Source organism: Schistocerca americana, chromosome 4 (genome assembly GCF_021461395.2).
Source record: "Schistocerca americana isolate TAMUIC-IGC-003095 chromosome 4, iqSchAmer2.1, whole genome shotgun sequence".
Taxonomy (NCBI): domain Eukaryota; kingdom Metazoa; phylum Arthropoda; class Insecta; order Orthoptera; family Acrididae; genus Schistocerca; species Schistocerca americana.
Window position 1 is genome coordinate 330,418,157 of NC_060122.1, and position 17,382 is coordinate 330,435,538.

The 17,382-nt window shown below is 45.0% G+C and overlaps 1 protein-coding gene across 1 annotated transcript in view; it reads left to right on the plus strand.

The window, feature by feature from the left end:
* LOC124613450 (transmembrane channel-like protein) overlaps positions 1-17,382 on the plus strand; it is a 173,439-nt gene that overhangs the window by 135,668 nt on the left and 20,389 nt on the right. The window contains 1 exon segment of the mRNA XM_047142153.1: positions 3,700-3,891. Within this exon segment, the coding sequence (XP_046998109.1) occupies positions 3,700-3,891 (192 nt within the window).

Below are 17,382 nucleotides of genomic sequence, written 5' to 3' on the forward strand. Positions count from 1 at the left end.
AGGACAAACACACACACCTATGCGCGAGGGAGGACTCGAACCTCCGCCGGGACCAGCCGCACAGACCATGACTGCAGCGCCTAAGACCGCTCGGCTAATCCCGCGCGGCAGGTGATGTCAAATTGATTCCAAATTTTTAGATTTCCCGAAGGCTTTCGACACTGTTCCCCACAAATGTCTTTTAATCAAACTGCGTGCCTATGTAATATCGCCTCAGATGTGTGACTGGATTCGTGATTTCCTGCCAGGAAGGTCACAGTTCGTAGTAATAGACGGAAAGTCACCGAGTAATATCCGGCGTTCCCCGAGGAAGTGTTATAGGCCCTGTATTGTTCCTAATCAATATTAACGACATAGGAGACAATCTGAGTAGCCGTCTTAGATTTTTAGCTGTCATTTATCGTCTTGTAAAGTCATAAGATGGCCAAATCAAATTGCAAAATGATTTAGATAAGATGTATATATGGTGCGAATAAGGTAAAGTGTGAAGTTATTCACATGAGTATTAAAGAAATCAGCTAAATTTCGATTACGTGATACGTCACAAAAATCCGAAGGCTGTAAATTCAACTAAATACCTAGGGATTACGATTATAAATAACCTAAATTGGAATGATCACATAGAAAATACTATGCGTAGAGCAAATCAAAGGCTGTGATTCATTGGCAGAAACTTAGAAGGTGCAACAGGACTACCAAAGAGACTGCTTACACTAAGCTTGTCCGCCCTATTCTGGAATATTACTGTGCGGTGTGGGATCCACATCAGGTGGGACTGACGGATGACATCGAAAAAGTTCAAAGAAGGGCAACTCGCTTTGTATTATCGCGAAATAAGTGAGATAGTGCCACAGACATGAACCCTCTGCCAGGCACCTTATTGTGAATAGCAGAGTAATCACGTAGACGTAGACGTAGATCGATAAAAATTTTAAGGAGATAGCCAATGTGAAAGAGCTTCCTTGAAGTGGATGTCCTCCGTCTCTCAGGCACGTGTTGACAAGAATGCAAGGTCCATTTCAATGCAGCCGTCAAATGTAGTTTCTCGAGCATCACGCGAATTCGCGATGCAAGGTCAACTCTCTATGAAATGCAACATAAGCGGTACCACCGATCGCCTTTACGATATCCATTCGCCTTTTCCATTCTTGGCCTCATAGATGTTGACAATGATTACCTGAAAAAGTTCCTGTTTTCAGGTGAAGCGATGTTCTACATTTCTAGACATGTGAATCGCAACCAGATAAGGACCTGCGACTCGGAAAACCCGTGAACACATTCGTGATAGCCCTAAGCTCTATGTTTGTTGTGGCTTAATGCATTACAGGGTCATAAGAGACCATTTATCTTCGCGGAGAAAACCATAGAAGGAAATGTTTTCTGGACATGCTCGAACAGTTCCTGCTACCACAGATCAAAGAGCAAGAGCAACAGCCACCCATCATCTTCCAGCACACCCCTCTTCGGAGTGTGAACGCGTGAGGTGTGCTGATTGAATGAATCGTGATGTTCCCACCGGATGGACCCCGCGCTCTCCCGATGCCAAGCCACTAGATTTCTTTCTCTGTGGCTACATCAAGGACCGCGTGTACACAACACTAGTCAATGACATTTCTAGCTTCCGCGCTCCAATCAATAAAGCAGTTGTAGCTGTTGACGCTGTAAAGCTGACCCTCAAATGGACAGAGCTCGAACGTCGCCTTGATGTTCTAGGAGGGACAAGTGGAGCAACTATTAAAATTCTGGCTTTACAGAATACAAGAAACCGCGAAACTTTATCTCTAATGGTTTCGAAGTTATGATTTTTAAAATGAAAGCAGAAGTTATGGAGACCCTGTATATATTAACATCAGTGGTAACAGTCCTGCCTTACACCATTTCTGATTTTGACCTCAGATAGCATTCCGTCACTGCTGATTACTGCAGTCTGCATCGTATAAAGAGAGTGGATTTCTCCTTCCCTTTAGCCGATAACAGCCCGGCTCCCTCCCCTCCCCCCCCCCCCCCCACCCCCAAAAAAAGAAAACTTTTTCCCTTCCATATAATACACTACCTGCCATTAAAATTGCTACACCAAGAAGATGACGTGCTACACACGCGAAATTTAACCGACAGGAAGAAGATGCTGTGATATCCAAATGATTAGCTTTGCAGAGAATTCACACAAGGTTGGCGCCAGTGGCGACACCTACAACATGCTGACATGAGGAAAGTTTCTAACCGATTTCTCATACACAAACAGCAGTTAACCAGCGTTGCCTGGTGAAACGTTGTTGTGATGCCTCATGTAAGGAGGAGAATTGCGTACCATCACGTTTCCGACTTTGATAATGGTCGGATTGTAGCCTATCGCGATTGCGGTTTATCGTATCGCGACATTGCTGCTCGCGTTGGTCGAGATCCAATGGCTGTTAGCAGAATACGGAATCGTGGGGTTCAGAAGGGTAACACGGAACGTCGTGCTGGATCCCAACGGCCTCGTATCACTAGCAGTCGAGACGACAGGCGTCTTATCCGCTTGTCTGTAACGGATCGTGCAGCCGCGACTCGACCCCCGAGTCAACAGTTGGAGACGTTTGCAAGACAACAACCATCTGCACGATCAGTTCGACGATGTTTTCAGTAGCATGGTCTATCAGCTCGGAGACCATGGCTGCGGTTACCCTTGATGCTGCATCACAGACAGGAGCGCCTGCGATGGTGCACTCAACGACGAACCTGGGTGCACGTCATTTTTTCGGATATATCCAGGTTCTGTTTACAGCATCATGATGGTCGCATCCGTGTTTGGCGACATCGCGGTGAACGCACATTAGAAGCGTGTATTCGTCATCGCCATACTGGCGTATCACCCGGCGTGATGGTATGGGGTGCCATTGGTAACACGTCTCGGTCACCTCTTGTTCGCGTTGACGGCACTTTGAACAGTGGACGTTACATTTCAGATGTGTTACGACCCGTGGCTCTACCCTTCATTCGATCCCTGCGAAACCCTACATTTCAGCAGGATAATGCACGACCGCATGTTGCAGGTCCTGTACGGGCCTTTCTGGATACAGGAAATGTTCGACTGCTGCCCTGGCCAGCACATTCTCCAGATCTCTCACCAATTGAAAACGTCTGTTCAATGGTGGCCGAGGAACTGGCTCGTCACAATACGCCAGTCACTACTCTTGATGAACTGTGGTATCGTGTTGAAGCTGCATGGGCAGCTGTACCTGTACACGCCATCCAAGCTCTGTTTGACTCAATGCCCAGGCGTATCAGGGCAGTTACTACGGCCAGAGGTGGTTGTTGGGGGTACTGATTTCTCAGGATCTATGCACCCAAATTGCGTGAAAATGTAATCATATGTCAGTTCTAGTACAATATATTTGTCCAATCAATACCCGTTTATCATCTGCATTTCTTCTTGGTGTAGAAATTTTAATGACCAGTAGTGTAAAAGCCTCCCACAAAACTATGAATTTAATATATGTTACTGGATACTTCCACAAGCTGTCCTCTATTAATAACTACAGTGTTGTTCCTCCTCAAACCAAATTAATTTTATCGTAATCTCCTTCCAGTTTCCCCTCCCATTCTTCGGTTTTGACTACACTCAAGTCATAACATTTTATAATAAGTTTCAGACTTCACCACCTAGTGTCCAAAATCATCAACAACCTGTCGCCAACAGGAGCTTCTCCATATTCGCAGGATGGCAGAGAATTCCCGCATGAGCAAGCTGTCCGAGAAGGACGACGAGTGTGTGTTCACGTGGAAGCTGTTCACCGGCTGGGACTACATGATCGGCAACGCGGAGACGGCTCACAACCGCGTGGCGTCCATCGTGCTGGGCTTCAAGGAGGCGCTGCTCGAGGAGGCCGAGCGGCGTCGCGACGCCCGCAAGTAAGCACCCACGTCACGCTCTCACAAAAATGGCTTCTCTTATACTCGTTCACCGGCGGAAATGGACATTATTACACCATGAATCACTAATCAGATGTTTATCAAACTTTGTCGAAATCTTCATCATATATCTAGTACTAAAAAACTAAGTTTTCATTCCATTAGTAACTGATTTCCATCATCAACATCTGCATCAGATTTGACCCCCAAAGGCACGAATGTCACCCGCAATGTCACAATTGGTGACATATCTGGGGATCTGGGAGGCCAGTAATGGATCCCCACATCCCTCAGGGCGATTGTAGTGTGGATTATAGTGCGGCCTCTTGTATTACTCTGCTGAAAGAAACATTCTGGATCTTGGTGAGGAAGGGTATGACACCAGGGTTTATCCGTCTTACACGTTTGGAACGTGGATTTACTGCAGACTTCGTACACTCGTAGTACTCCATGTGGACAACAAAATATGTAACCAGTAGCGCGTACTTCTCAAGTGTTAATGAGAAAATTGCAAGATAATTTCGGTCGTCAAATGTATAACTATGCGTGGCCATTTCTACCATGAAGCTGTTTCAGATGAGTGGTTAACGTTCAAGCTCTGTAATCGCTGGATCGCTGGGTCGAGTCCCGTTCGTCAGTATTTTTTATTTATAACACAGTCATTTTCTTTACTATTTATATTACAATTGATATACTGGGAAAAATACGTGTATTCAGATGGGCTTTTTTAATTTACAATGTTATTTGGCAGTCTACAAATTTTTATTAACACAAATAATATAACATTCATAACTATGCGACCAAACGCATAAAATTATACTGAAAATGTATGCTCGTCCGTGGTTTCAAAATTGTTCGAATTTAATCGAAAGAGAACGAGAAATAGCTTCTTGTGAAGACGCTATTAAAATACACTGAATACTGCATTACCAATTATCAGCGCCGATATTTAAGGAAATGCTGCGTTATTCATGGTCTGCTTGCAAATTATCGGCTGAAAGAGAGGTTTTTGAAGCTGTGAACAAGGTTTGATTTTCCACGGAAAACCTCAAAAGACCTTGCGTATGCGGAAACATAGCAGTTATTTAATGCGGCTGGTGCCGTTTAATTTTATGTTTTCCACGTTTTTACGAAATATACCATCCTGCAACTTGTACTCGTAATGTCGAAAGCGACGACTAATTGTACATCTTTCGAAAGCCGTCTGTGCCGCTCAAAACTTGGAGGTAACAAGTAGTTTCGGGCTCCTTCCAGGTATAAGGGATTTTTCAAATCACGGACAAGCATATATTTTCAGTATCATTTTAAGCGTTTGGTCGTTTGCTAGCCGATAGTTATGAATATTACATTGTTTGTGATAATAAAAATTTGTAGCCTGTCAAATAACATTGTAAATTTAAAAAAAGCCAATCCGAATACACGTATTTTTCCCATTATATCAACCGTAATATAAATAGTAAAGAAAATGACTGTGTTAGAAATAAAAAATACTGACGAACGGGACTCTACCCAGCGATCCAGCGATTACGGAGCTTGAACGTTAACCACTTTTTTTTATTTTATTTTATTTTATTTATTTTTTTTGCAAGAAATTAGAACACTCTTGGGACAAATAGCGTGATGCTAAAATGTGCACGCATCAGATTTATTTAGGAACAGCTTGGCTCAAACGGCAGCCCCGCTTTTCGAGGTGTGTGACAGCGCTCCATCCATCTTGCTGCCGTTCCACTTTTTTTTTTCCAACTCCTTAACCGCTTTTTTTTTTTTTTTACAATTACCTAAACAGCAGATCTCTGTCTGAATTTTTTTACTTAAATGTCAGACATCTATACAAATACATAAATAAGATTTACATACAAGTTAAATGAAAGTGAAAATAAAAAAATAAAAATTCGTATTCCAAGCGGATTTTTTTATCTTTTTTTGGGAGCAGGAAGGCAGGGTAAACAAACAATCTTTATTCGTACAGTTGTACTATCTTAGGGATAATAAAAGGATCGAGACAGCAAAAACAAAGCAAAAACAATTTGGAAACCAGAAAATCAACGTAAAGGCCGCCCTTTTTTTTGTGTAACATGAATAAAGTAAATGACAATTCTAGTCACGGGCGGGAGTGAAAATGAAGTTACCATCTGCATCACAATCCCTGCAGCACACGGTGTCGCATCATAAATCTGGCAGACAGCCATATAATCTTGACCATTTCTACCTTTGTGGGCGGCATATATTTATGTATTTCTCTTGCGTCGACCATGTAGGGGCCAGTTTTCTTCTCAGTGTGCTGTATGCCAATATAACTGAACCGCGCAGTATTGTCTCTAGTCGTTCTGCTGCAGGAGTCTTCTCAGTTCTGGGACACACCAGCTGTCGGGCGGATTGTGAAAAACACTTCCTAAAAAATTGGAAAAGTAAGTCCTGTATTTCGTATGACTCCGTATGAGCTCGTGTTGTTCTTATAAATACATCCAATAATCCATCACGGACTTAATATCGTACGAATACAAATATTTCGTCGCATGTCCCGCGATCCAATTGACCGCAAACGTCTTTTGTTTGGGAAAAAAGGTCTTGTCCGGTAGAAAAAGTACATCCGATGTGATTTCTGTGTAGTTAGTGCGCCGAAGGAAGGCCAATATTCGACGCGTCAGCATCCAGACGTCCCTCGCTGCGCCACACACTAAACCATGTTCTTCCGTTGCTAACAGGCCACAGTTTGTACAAAGAGGAGAATCGACCATATGCATTGTATGTAATCGACTCCTGGTCACAAGTTTACGGTTTATAAGAATGTACCACATCGATCTCGCTGCTGTTGACAGTAATGGAGTATGCACTGCACACCAAATGTGGTTCCATGTTCTCGACAGGTATTTGAATTCCATTACGTTGCGGGCATGGTGATCCATCAAGCACCTATAGATCTCCCGAGTCGTGGGTATTCTCGTCGAAGGTACTTTCAGACGAACATAACTGTAATCAACAAGAAATGAGGCAATGTGTGCAAGAGAGGGCGAAATATTGCCCACCGCAATAGGGGGTTCGTACGAAGGAGGAACAAGTACTTCTATCAGAGCTGACGTTATGGTGCGCTTTCGTTGTTGCCAATTTCGTATCATCGCTCGCATGTAAAGCGCCAGAGCTTTGTTTCGCACGTTTGTGAGGTTGAGGCCACCGTTCCTGAATTGTAGCGTTAACGTGTCATATGTGATCTTAAACAACATCCCAGTACTAACATAGTAACCAAAGGCAGCCATGAGGCGGTCTGCAATTCCCTTCGGTATTGGTAGGATCTGCGCTAAATGGGGCAGTCGTGACGCTATGTGAACGTTAGTGTATGCCACACGCTGGATCATGTCAAAGGCTCTCAGTGAGTTGTTCCGTATCGCCAGACGAACATTTTGCAGAAGCCGCCGAGAACTCGCCGCCGCTGACCGCCGTAGTGAACGGGTAAATGTGATCCCCAGACATCTCAGCGATTCCACCGTCTGAAACGGTCCCGGTATGTCTTCCAGACCCCGTCCTATGTGCATAATTTTGGATTTCGTCGTGTTAATGACACTGCCTGCTGCCGTCCCGTAAGAGTCTAGATATTCAACAGCCTGATGCACTTCATGACCTGATCTGACAAGAAGGATCAGGTCGTCCGCATATGCGCGACAAACGAAAGAGTTCTCATTAAGCGCTATCCCAGTAAGTGAGCGCCTCATAACACACATCAGCGGCTCAAGCGCTATCGCAAACAGCATCATGGAGAGTGGGCACCCTTGTCGGACGGAGCTGTTAATAGGAACCGAGCCCGCTTCCCGACCGTTTACAATCACCTTCGATGTAGCCCCTCGTATTAGCCTCATAATGATGGAGATGAAAACAGGTGGAATCTCCATTCGGCTCATGACTGACGCCAAGAAGTCATGGTTTATCCTGTCGAACGCACGATCGAAGTCCACAGATATCATCGCTGCTCGCATTTTACAAGTTTCCGCAAGGGCGATAACGTCACGGTATTCACTTAACGCCGAGGAGATGTTGCTTCGCACCCCTAGGCAAGTCTGATCAGGAGATATTGTCCTGGATATCGCCAGCTTGAGACGAGACGTTAGTAGCCGTGCAAAAATTTTATAATCGGTGTTTAGCATAGTGAGAGGCCGATATTGATTAACACTGCGACTCCCCGCCATCTTCGGGATGGGAAGAAGAAAGCCCGTCACAAAATCCGACGGTAGGCGCATGTTCGGACTCATCGCCTCATTGTACATCGACACCAACTGTGGCATCATCATGTCCACGAATTCTCGATAAAACTCTAGCGTAATCCCATCTGGCCCCGGTGATTTATGGGCCGCTCCTTTTGTGAGTGCCACCTTTATATCGTCTTCTGTGAGTGGCTCCATAAGCGCTGCCTTATCCGTCTCTGTCAGTGTCGTTTGCAGATGTTGCAGTATCTCTTCCCCTACCTGACGGTCCGTCGGTGTACCGGCATAGAGATGGCGGAAATGCTCTAAAAATTCATTTGCAATGTCCTGTTGTGTTGTCAGTTGACTGCCATCTAAACCGTGGAGCACTGTTACCAATGCCCGGCGGTAACGCTTATGTTCCCGCGACACATGGTGCATCGAGGTACGTTCCCCAGTGATGGTGTCAAGACATCTTGCCCGTATTGGGATGCCACCCAGTCGTCGTCGCGTGATCGATAGGATTTGTGCCTTGACACGATGAACTTCCGCATGATGTTCTGCAGACGGCGCCTGGAAGGACAGCTCACGAAGCATGGTGTTATAATAATCAAGAGTGTCTCTCTGCCATCTCGCCTTATCCCGACCATACTGTATGAGAGCTCTTCTTATTGCCGGCTTAGTGCACTCGAGCCACCATTGAAGCACGGAGGTATACGTTGGTAGACGGCGTTGACATGTGGCCCATACCTCCTCGACTCTCTGACGACATTCGGGGTCCGCCAAAAGGGACGAATTGAGCTTCCATGTCCCGCGGCTTCTCCACACACTTTGCCTAGGGAGTGACATGGTACAAATGTAAGCCAGATGATCAGTAAATGCCGCAGGCCATCGTTCCGCGTCGACCACCTTATCCTGTAGGCCAACTGAAACATATATTCGATCGAGTCTGCTCGCCGAGTGACTAGTAAAAAAAGTGTATCCCTCACGGTTCCTATGAATCATGTCCCAGGTGTCGCTTAACTCCAGATCCCGGCATAGCACATGCAATTCACGACAGGTATTGTAATATGGTGTCTGGTCTTTTTGGGCTAAAACACAATTGAAGTCACCACCTATAATGAAATGATCGAATCTGCCGGTAAATAAGGGCACAATCTCTTCCGAATAATATCTCGCACGCGCCCGTCTGTTTTCTGTGCCGGAAGGGGCATAAACATTGAGAATGCGAATTCCATTAACAGTTATCGCCAGTCCTCGTGCCGAAGGTAGATAAGCCAGGTCTCGGACCGGAATCCCGTCCCGGACCAATATCGCCGTTCCACTGTCGTTGTTCGAGTGCGGCGAGGTGTACGAGATGTATCCATGTACTTCCTGGAACTCAGGAATGTAAATTTCCTGCACCATCAGTATATCCACATCCGACGCGTATATCATGTCCCTAAACAACTGCTGTTTCACGGGCGATCTAATGGTATTTACATTCACTGTCCCTGTTCTGTATGCCTGGGGTCGAGTAGCTGTCATCTCCACATGATGTTAAAATGACAAAGTTTCACCGTGTCGATAGTCCCTTTGCACATCCGCCGAGGGTCGCCCGAGGAACGTGTCCCTGCGGCATTAGGTTTCTTGAGATGCGGACGGATGCAAGGCCCCACCAATAGAATGGTCCGCATCGGTGATGTCGTCGTCCTGCTCATACCAGCTGATACTATTGGTGTGCTCCAAATTTTCCTGTGCGGCATTGATGTGTGACATCTGTTGTTCTTTCGCAGCTGTAGACTCCACCGCCGAAGGGGTAGCAGGCCCCTGAGCGGATGCGTCGTCTGAACGATATGACATCATTTCACTGTCCGAATTCATAAGATCTGCGACATCCGAAGCTTATGGTTCCATGTCAGACAGGTCCATAGTGTTAGCCTCGTCTGGGCTCCCTAGAAGAGAAGGGAGCGTCTCCGCAGAGTTTAGTCGGCGCTTCTTGCGGCGCTTTGGCGAGCGTTGTTTGCGGGCCCTAACCTCGGCCTCTGGTGTTGGCGCATCTTGCATCTCCTGCGTTCCCGCCGCCGCCACAATGCCCTGGGGCCGTTCCACTTCAGCTTCCATGCCTATTGTGATGCTCTCATCCTCTTTCTGCGCCACCTGTAGTGTCTGAGATTGGAGGTTGGTCGGAGCCATTCCTTCTTCAGTGGCGTCCGAAGGCGCCTCAATCAACTGCGGCGTCGGTTCGATGGTGCGCTCCGACCTCGGCGTCACCTCCCCGCGAAGTGCCGTCACGTAAGTCATCGGCAGTGACGTTGGTGTAGTCGGATTCTGGAAGTCTCCGCTGGGGAGTTGCACGAGTCTCCTCTGCATACACGCTGATCGAAGATGTCCTTCACCACTACACCCGGAGCATGTCCGGGGCTGTCCATCATAGATGACAATAGCTCTACAGCCGCCGATGTTTCTGTACGATGGCACATGTTTCGTAAGGGCAATTCGCACCTGTCGGACACCATTGAGCACTGGATACGTGCTAAAACTTGCCCAGCGTTCGGCCGTATGACTAATAACTCCGCCATATGGCTGGAGTGATTCAGTGACCAATGATTCGGGTACCTCGAAAGGTAGCTCGAAGATTCGAATCGTACGCACGCCCAGGCCCGAATGAGCGACTAAAACTTCGCCAATATGACCATCGGAATGTCGGAACTGGAATCCTCGTTTGGCGGCTTCAATGATCCTATCACATGCTGCGTCGTCAATCATCTTTACGTAAAGAGTGCTGCTCACGATTGATAAATGAATTTCAATAATCTCCGTGTAATTAAGATGCACTTCGTCCCTCAAGAAACGTTCGATTTCGAAAGCCTTCGGTCTTGCATACTCGTTACAGAACGTGAACTGTATCGTGGTTTTTCGGAAATTGTGTGCCATTGCGTTCGATTCAAACAGTAACACACGCGAGTGACGACGGTGTAAACACCGCTTCTTCCGCGACCGTTCGCAGCCGAGACGTAAACAAGTCCGAGCTGCTCCGCGGCGAAAGGCGGACTACGCCACTCGGCTGCCATCGCTTCATGGTAGAAATGGCCACGCATAGTTACACATTTGACGGCCGAAATTATCTTGCGATTTTCTCAATAGCGCTTTAGAAGTACGCGTTACTGCTTAGACATTTTGTTGTCCTGATGGAGTACTACAAGTGTGCTAAGTTTGAAGTAAATCAGCGGTGGCCCGCCGAAGTCGCCGTGCGGTTCTAGGCGCTACAGTCTGGAACTGCAAGACCGCTGCGGTCGCAGGTTCGAATCCTGCCTCGGGCATGGATGTGTGTGATGTCCCCAGGTTAGTTAGGTTTAAGTAGTTCTAAGTTCTAGGGGACTGATGACCTCAGAAGTTGAGTCCCATAGTGCTCAGAGCCATTTTTTTAAATCGGCGTTCCAAACGTCGTGTCCTCCCCTTGTTAGTTCCAGGCAGTATGGCCATGGTCTAAGAAACTGTTCGGTTCCTGCGCTGCGCTGGTCGTCCTTCGGAGGTGCTCCTGACGATGCTGAGTCGGGAAGAAACGCCAGGCACCGAAAAGTTTCTTTGACCACGGCCGTACAACCCGGAAGACTCATCAGTAGCTATGGCATCCAGTCGTGAAAGCCTCCATTGTTCATCGTTCTTGCCATATACAGATGAGCAGAGAGTATCCTTTCAAAAACTACCAAATTAGTACACTTGTTGTATCCACTAGCTCCCCACATCACGGTTCCAGAAGTTAGGCAGATATGGGCGTCAAGAATCGCTGCTTCCTGTTACCTTTCACAAGCTCGCTCTCGGACAATTTGGCGTCGATCTGACCGTCACAAACTGAAGCGAGAGTCACCGTTGTTAACCACAGAGTGCTATTCGACGTCCCAGTTGGCCGGCCGAAGTGGCCGAGCGGTTTTAGGCGCTTCAGTCTGGAACCGCGCGATCGAATCCTGCCTCGGACAGAGATGTATGTGTTGTCCTTAGGTTAGTTAGGTTTAAGTAGTTGTAAGTTCTAGTGGACTGATGACCTCAGAAGTTAAGTCCCATAGTGCTCAGAGCCATTTGAACCATTTGTCCCAGTTGACTCTAGTTCCACGCCATGCAAGTATTTGTTGTGTGTGATATGAAGTCAGCGGTTATCGGCGTATGGCAACTCGAGATCTTGAAACAGCTTCCAGTAATCTGTTCTTGATGGTTCGTGGTGAAACTCTATCTGTAATCTGCGCCCGGATTCCAGCTGTTGTCATTCATATATTCGTCAGAGAAAGTCGACCAAAACTGAGACACTGTCTTGATGAAGCCCTACTGGACTCCTCTAGGCATACTGTTGTCTTGAGTCTACCTCGTAAGGACTTGTTCTGCAGTAATTGCCGTTGAGTCAACCGCCTGGTGAGAACGTTGTCACATGCACATATCTACATCCTGGCGACTAGGAAATAAATAGCAGTCCTCATTTGATAAATTAAGTTCTAATAGATCGTTTTCTTTTTCTGACTGGTTTGATTCAGCCCACAACGAATTCCTCTCCTGTGCCAATCTGTTCATCAGAGAGAGTAGCATCATGCTGTCATTATTGTCCTCCACTTCAAACATTGCAACTGTTACTGTCCCTAGCATCAGACACAGGCCGTAAATTTAACTAGCACCTTTCTGCCTTAAGAAGGCCAACATCGATTTCACCTCACCTTTTGACCGCTTAGACCAGTTCCCTGAACTGACGATGCAAATACAGCCCGGTAAAGGGTGAAGAATGCGGACAACTAACATTTCCTCTGAAACATTATGCACAGCGGTTGGACAAAAACACGGAAACACCGCAAGAAATGCACGCTTGAACATAAATATAGATGCTAGCCAAGCCTGCAGATGGCGCTATTCTATTTGACCACGAACGGCACCTGTTTAATGTCCTCAACACGTTGCAAGTGCTAGTCATGGTCAGAAGGTGAGAACAGTGTTCTGTGTAGTTGTGAGTGTATTACATCAGAGATAAGCGATTTCTACGAGGGAAAATTGTTGGTGATCGACTAGTGGGTGCTTCTGTGACCAAGGCAGCTGAAGTATTTGGTGTTTTAAAGAGGCAAGGTGTAGAAGATTTTTATCGCTTACGGTAAGAGCGGGAAAAAAATCACTCGTTAAATGATAATGCGGACGAAAATATGTGTTAAATTATCGTAACGGACGGTCATTCAGAACTGAATGTCGCACCCATGAAACTTGTCAGCACCAAAACAACACGAAGGGAGCTCCAGAAGCAGAGATTTCCACAGTGAGCTGTAATTCCGAACCACTCATCAATCATGCAAATGCCCGTAACAGGAAAACGTGGTGCCAGTGCCATAAAACCTGGACTATGGAGCAATAGAAAAAAGTCAATTGGTCGGATGAGCCTTGTTTCACACTATTTTCGTTTCCTGGACAAGTTAACGTCATTGCACGGCGTTCCATATCTACGATGCCGACTGCTTGCTGACACGAGTGAAAGACGGCGGGGCTCCGTAATGAAATGGGTCACCGTATCGTGGTATTCCACGGGTCCCGTGGTAATTCTGCACCGTTACTCTGCAACGTGACCAAGGTCACTCAAGTGTCAAGGACTACGTCACCATTTTGGCTGATCAGGTTCATAACGTGGTTTGTTGTTGTTGTTATTGTTGTTGTTGTGGTCTACAGTCCAGAGACTGGTTTGATGCAGCTCTCCATGCTATTCTATCCTGCGCAAGGTTCTTCATCTCCCAGGACCTATTGCAACCTACATCCTTCTGAATCTGTTTAGTGTATTCATCTCTTGGTCTCCCTCTGCCATTTTTAACCTCCACGCTGCCCTCCAATACTAAATTGGTGATCCCTTGATGCCTCAGAATATGCCCTACCAACCGATCCCTTCTTCTAGTCAAGTTGTGCCACAAATTTCTCTTCTCTCCAATTCTATTCAATAATTCCTCATTAGTTATGTGATCTACCCATGTAATCTTCAGCACTCTCCTGTAGCACCACATTTCGAAAGCTTCTATTCTCTTCTTGTCGAAACTATTTATCGTCCATGTTTCACTTCCATACACTCCATACAAATACTTTCAGAAACGACTTCCTGACACTTAAATCTACACTCGATGTTAACAAATTTCTCTTCTTCAGAAATGCTTTCCTTGCCATTGCCAGTCTACATTTTATATCCTCTCTACTTCGACCATCATCAGTTATTTTGCTCCCCAAATAGCGATACTCATTTACTACTTTAATCTCATTTCCTAATCTAATTCCAGCAGCATTACCCGATTTAATTCGACTACATTTCATTATTCTCGTTTTGGTTTTGTTGATGTTCATCTTATATCCTCCTTTCAAGACACTGTCCATTCCGTTCAAATGCTCTTCCAGGTCCTTTGCTGTCTCTGACAGAATTACAGTGTCATCGGCGACCCTTAAAGTTTTTATTTCTTCTCCATGGATTGTAATTCCTACTCCAAATTTTCCTTTGTTTCCTTTACTCGTATAATATTTGTCCTCCAATAGTGATACTGAGTTTCAAGACGACACGGCCCATGTTCACACAGCTCGCATCGTCCATGACTGGTATTGTGAGCACGAGGATGAACAGTCGCACATCCACTGGCCACCACAGCCATCAGATCTCAACATTGCTGAGCCGTTGTGGTTTACTTCGGGTAGGAGTCAACATGATCGCTGTCCAACTCCATCATCGTTACCTCAACTCGCAACTATTTTGCAGGAAGAACGGCATAAGCTTCCCTTGAAAACCACACAGGAACCGTGTTCATAGTTTCGGGACGACGGGAAGCTGTTTTGAATGCCAAAGTTGTCGTACACCGTAATAGGCACGGTAATGTTATGTGTTTTTGGTGATTCACTATTTTTGTCCACCCCCTCACAAAATTTTCATAAATCACTAGCTTACGAATTTATGCTATAGTAAATAATGGGGAAATTATTATTCCCTACTCAGCCTGAAGCACAACCAGTCAGCATTGCTACAAAACGAGCAAAGTGGTTTCATTATAGACACCTAACTGTTAATCAGGCAGCCTCACTTACCGCAGTTTCAGAAGCAGTCTCTGTTCCGTTATAGTGTTGACAGGAGTGAAGATGATGCAATGCCTCAGTGACGTAATCTGCCAGAATCTATGGCAGGAAGAACCACTCGCGGGTTTGAAGCCACTTAGTCACAGTCTGAGGAAGCAAATGCTGCCGGAGTGTGCCATTGTGTGATTTCAGGACTATAATATCATTTTCAAACAAGGGGAAGTCTTCCAAAACATCAGGGTTGAAGCCGTCGATAACCAACCAGAGTCAGAGACAATCGTAACCTTCTGAAGCTTATAGCAATATTCAGCAGAAAGCAATGACTGCGAGACTGCAATTTCGTCGTCGGGCAACTACCGCAGTTCATGATACTGTCGGCGCCATCCCACCCGATTCAGCCGTCTGCGGATAGGAGTAGATAATATACGCTGAGTTGTAGTTTATTATTTATCCACAAAATATTCGCGTTATTGTCTGTCCAGGTTACGGGGGGAAGTATTCATTCTTCATTACTAGATGGGAGTTCTGTCAGTAAAAGGGTGAATGGCCTTTCAGACCATGATGCACAAAATTTAGCACTAAATGGCTTTAGTCCTCAAACAAATTCCATATTTAATTACAAACTATGTAGAAAAGTTAATCCAACAGCAACACAGAGTTTGTCAAGGAACAAGAGTGGCATGATGTTTATAGTGCCGATAACATAGATGACAAATATAATGCTTTCCTTAACACATTTCTCATGCTCTTTGAGAGTTGCTTTCCATTAGAACTTTCTAAACGGGGTACTAGCTGTAATAGGCAGCCCTGATGGCTGACTAGTGGGATAAGGAGATCTTGTAGAATAAAGCGGGAATTATACATTTGTTAGAAGTAATCACAATCAAGCTACAAAAGCCCATTAAAAACAGTATTGTAAGGTGCTTAAAAATGTTATTAGGAAGGCAAAGAGTGTGTGGTATGCAAATAGAATAGCTAATTCACAGAATAAAATTAAAATCATATGGTCAATTACGAAGGAAGTGTCTGGTCAGCAGCACAAGGTCGACGATATGAAGTCAGTTCGCAGAAAAATATTTCTGTTACTGATAAATCAGATATACGTACAGTATTAACAATCATTTTCTGAGTGTTACTGGTGAATTAAATAAAAATTTAGTTTCTACAGAGAATCATATAACTTCCTTGGCAAATGCCTTTCCGAGATTGATGTCTGAAGTGCTCCTTTGTGATACAGACAAGAGGGAGACTGCGCCAATAATTAAATCACTGAAGACTGAGGGCTCTCATGGTTATGCTGGGGTGTCTAGTAGAATATTGAAGTACTGTGCTGCACATGTTAGCTCTATATTTAGCCATATTTGTAATTTTTCCTTTAGGAATGGTCGGTTTCCTGGACGATCAAAGTACTCAGTAGTAAAGCTATTTTATAAAAAGGGAGAAAGGGATAATGAATATAATTTTAGACCTGTTTCTATACCATCAGTGTTTGAAAAAAGTTATTTTAAAGGCGTGTATGTAAGGATAATTGATCATTTTATATCACATGATTTGCTGCCAAATGTGCAGTTCGGCTTCACAAGTCGTTTAACAACTGAAAATGCTATATTCTCTTTTCTCTTTGAGGTACTGGATGTGTTAAACAAAGGGTTTCGAACGCTTGGCATAATTTTTTTTTTATTAACTAAGGCATTTGATTGTATTGATCACAAAATATTGCTCCAGAAGTTGGACCATTACGGAATACGGGGAGTAGCTTACAATTGGTGACCATTACGGAATACGGGAAGTAGCTTACAATTGGTTCATCTCTTACTTTAGCAACAGACAGCAAAAAGTCATTATTCACAGTGTTGATAACAGCTGTGATGTGGTGTCTGAGTGGGGTAAAGTCAAGCCGGGGGTGCCACAGGGATCAGTGTTGAGGCCACTCCTGTTCCTTATTTATAAAAATGATATGGGCTTTAGTATTATGGGTAACTCTAAAATATTTCTGTTTGCTGATGACACTATCTTGGTAGTAAAGGATGTTGTGTGCAACATTGCCTCGGTGTCAAATAGTGCAGTACATGACGTAAGTTCATGGCTTGTAGAAAATAAACTAACGCTAAATCACAGTAAGACTTAGTTTTTACAGTTTCTAACACACAATTCAACAAAACCTGACGTTTTAATTTCACAGTACGGGCATATGATCAGTGAAACTGAACAGTTCAAATTTCTAGGTGTTCAGATAGGTAGTAAGCTGTCGGGGAAAGCCCACGTTCAGGATCTAGTT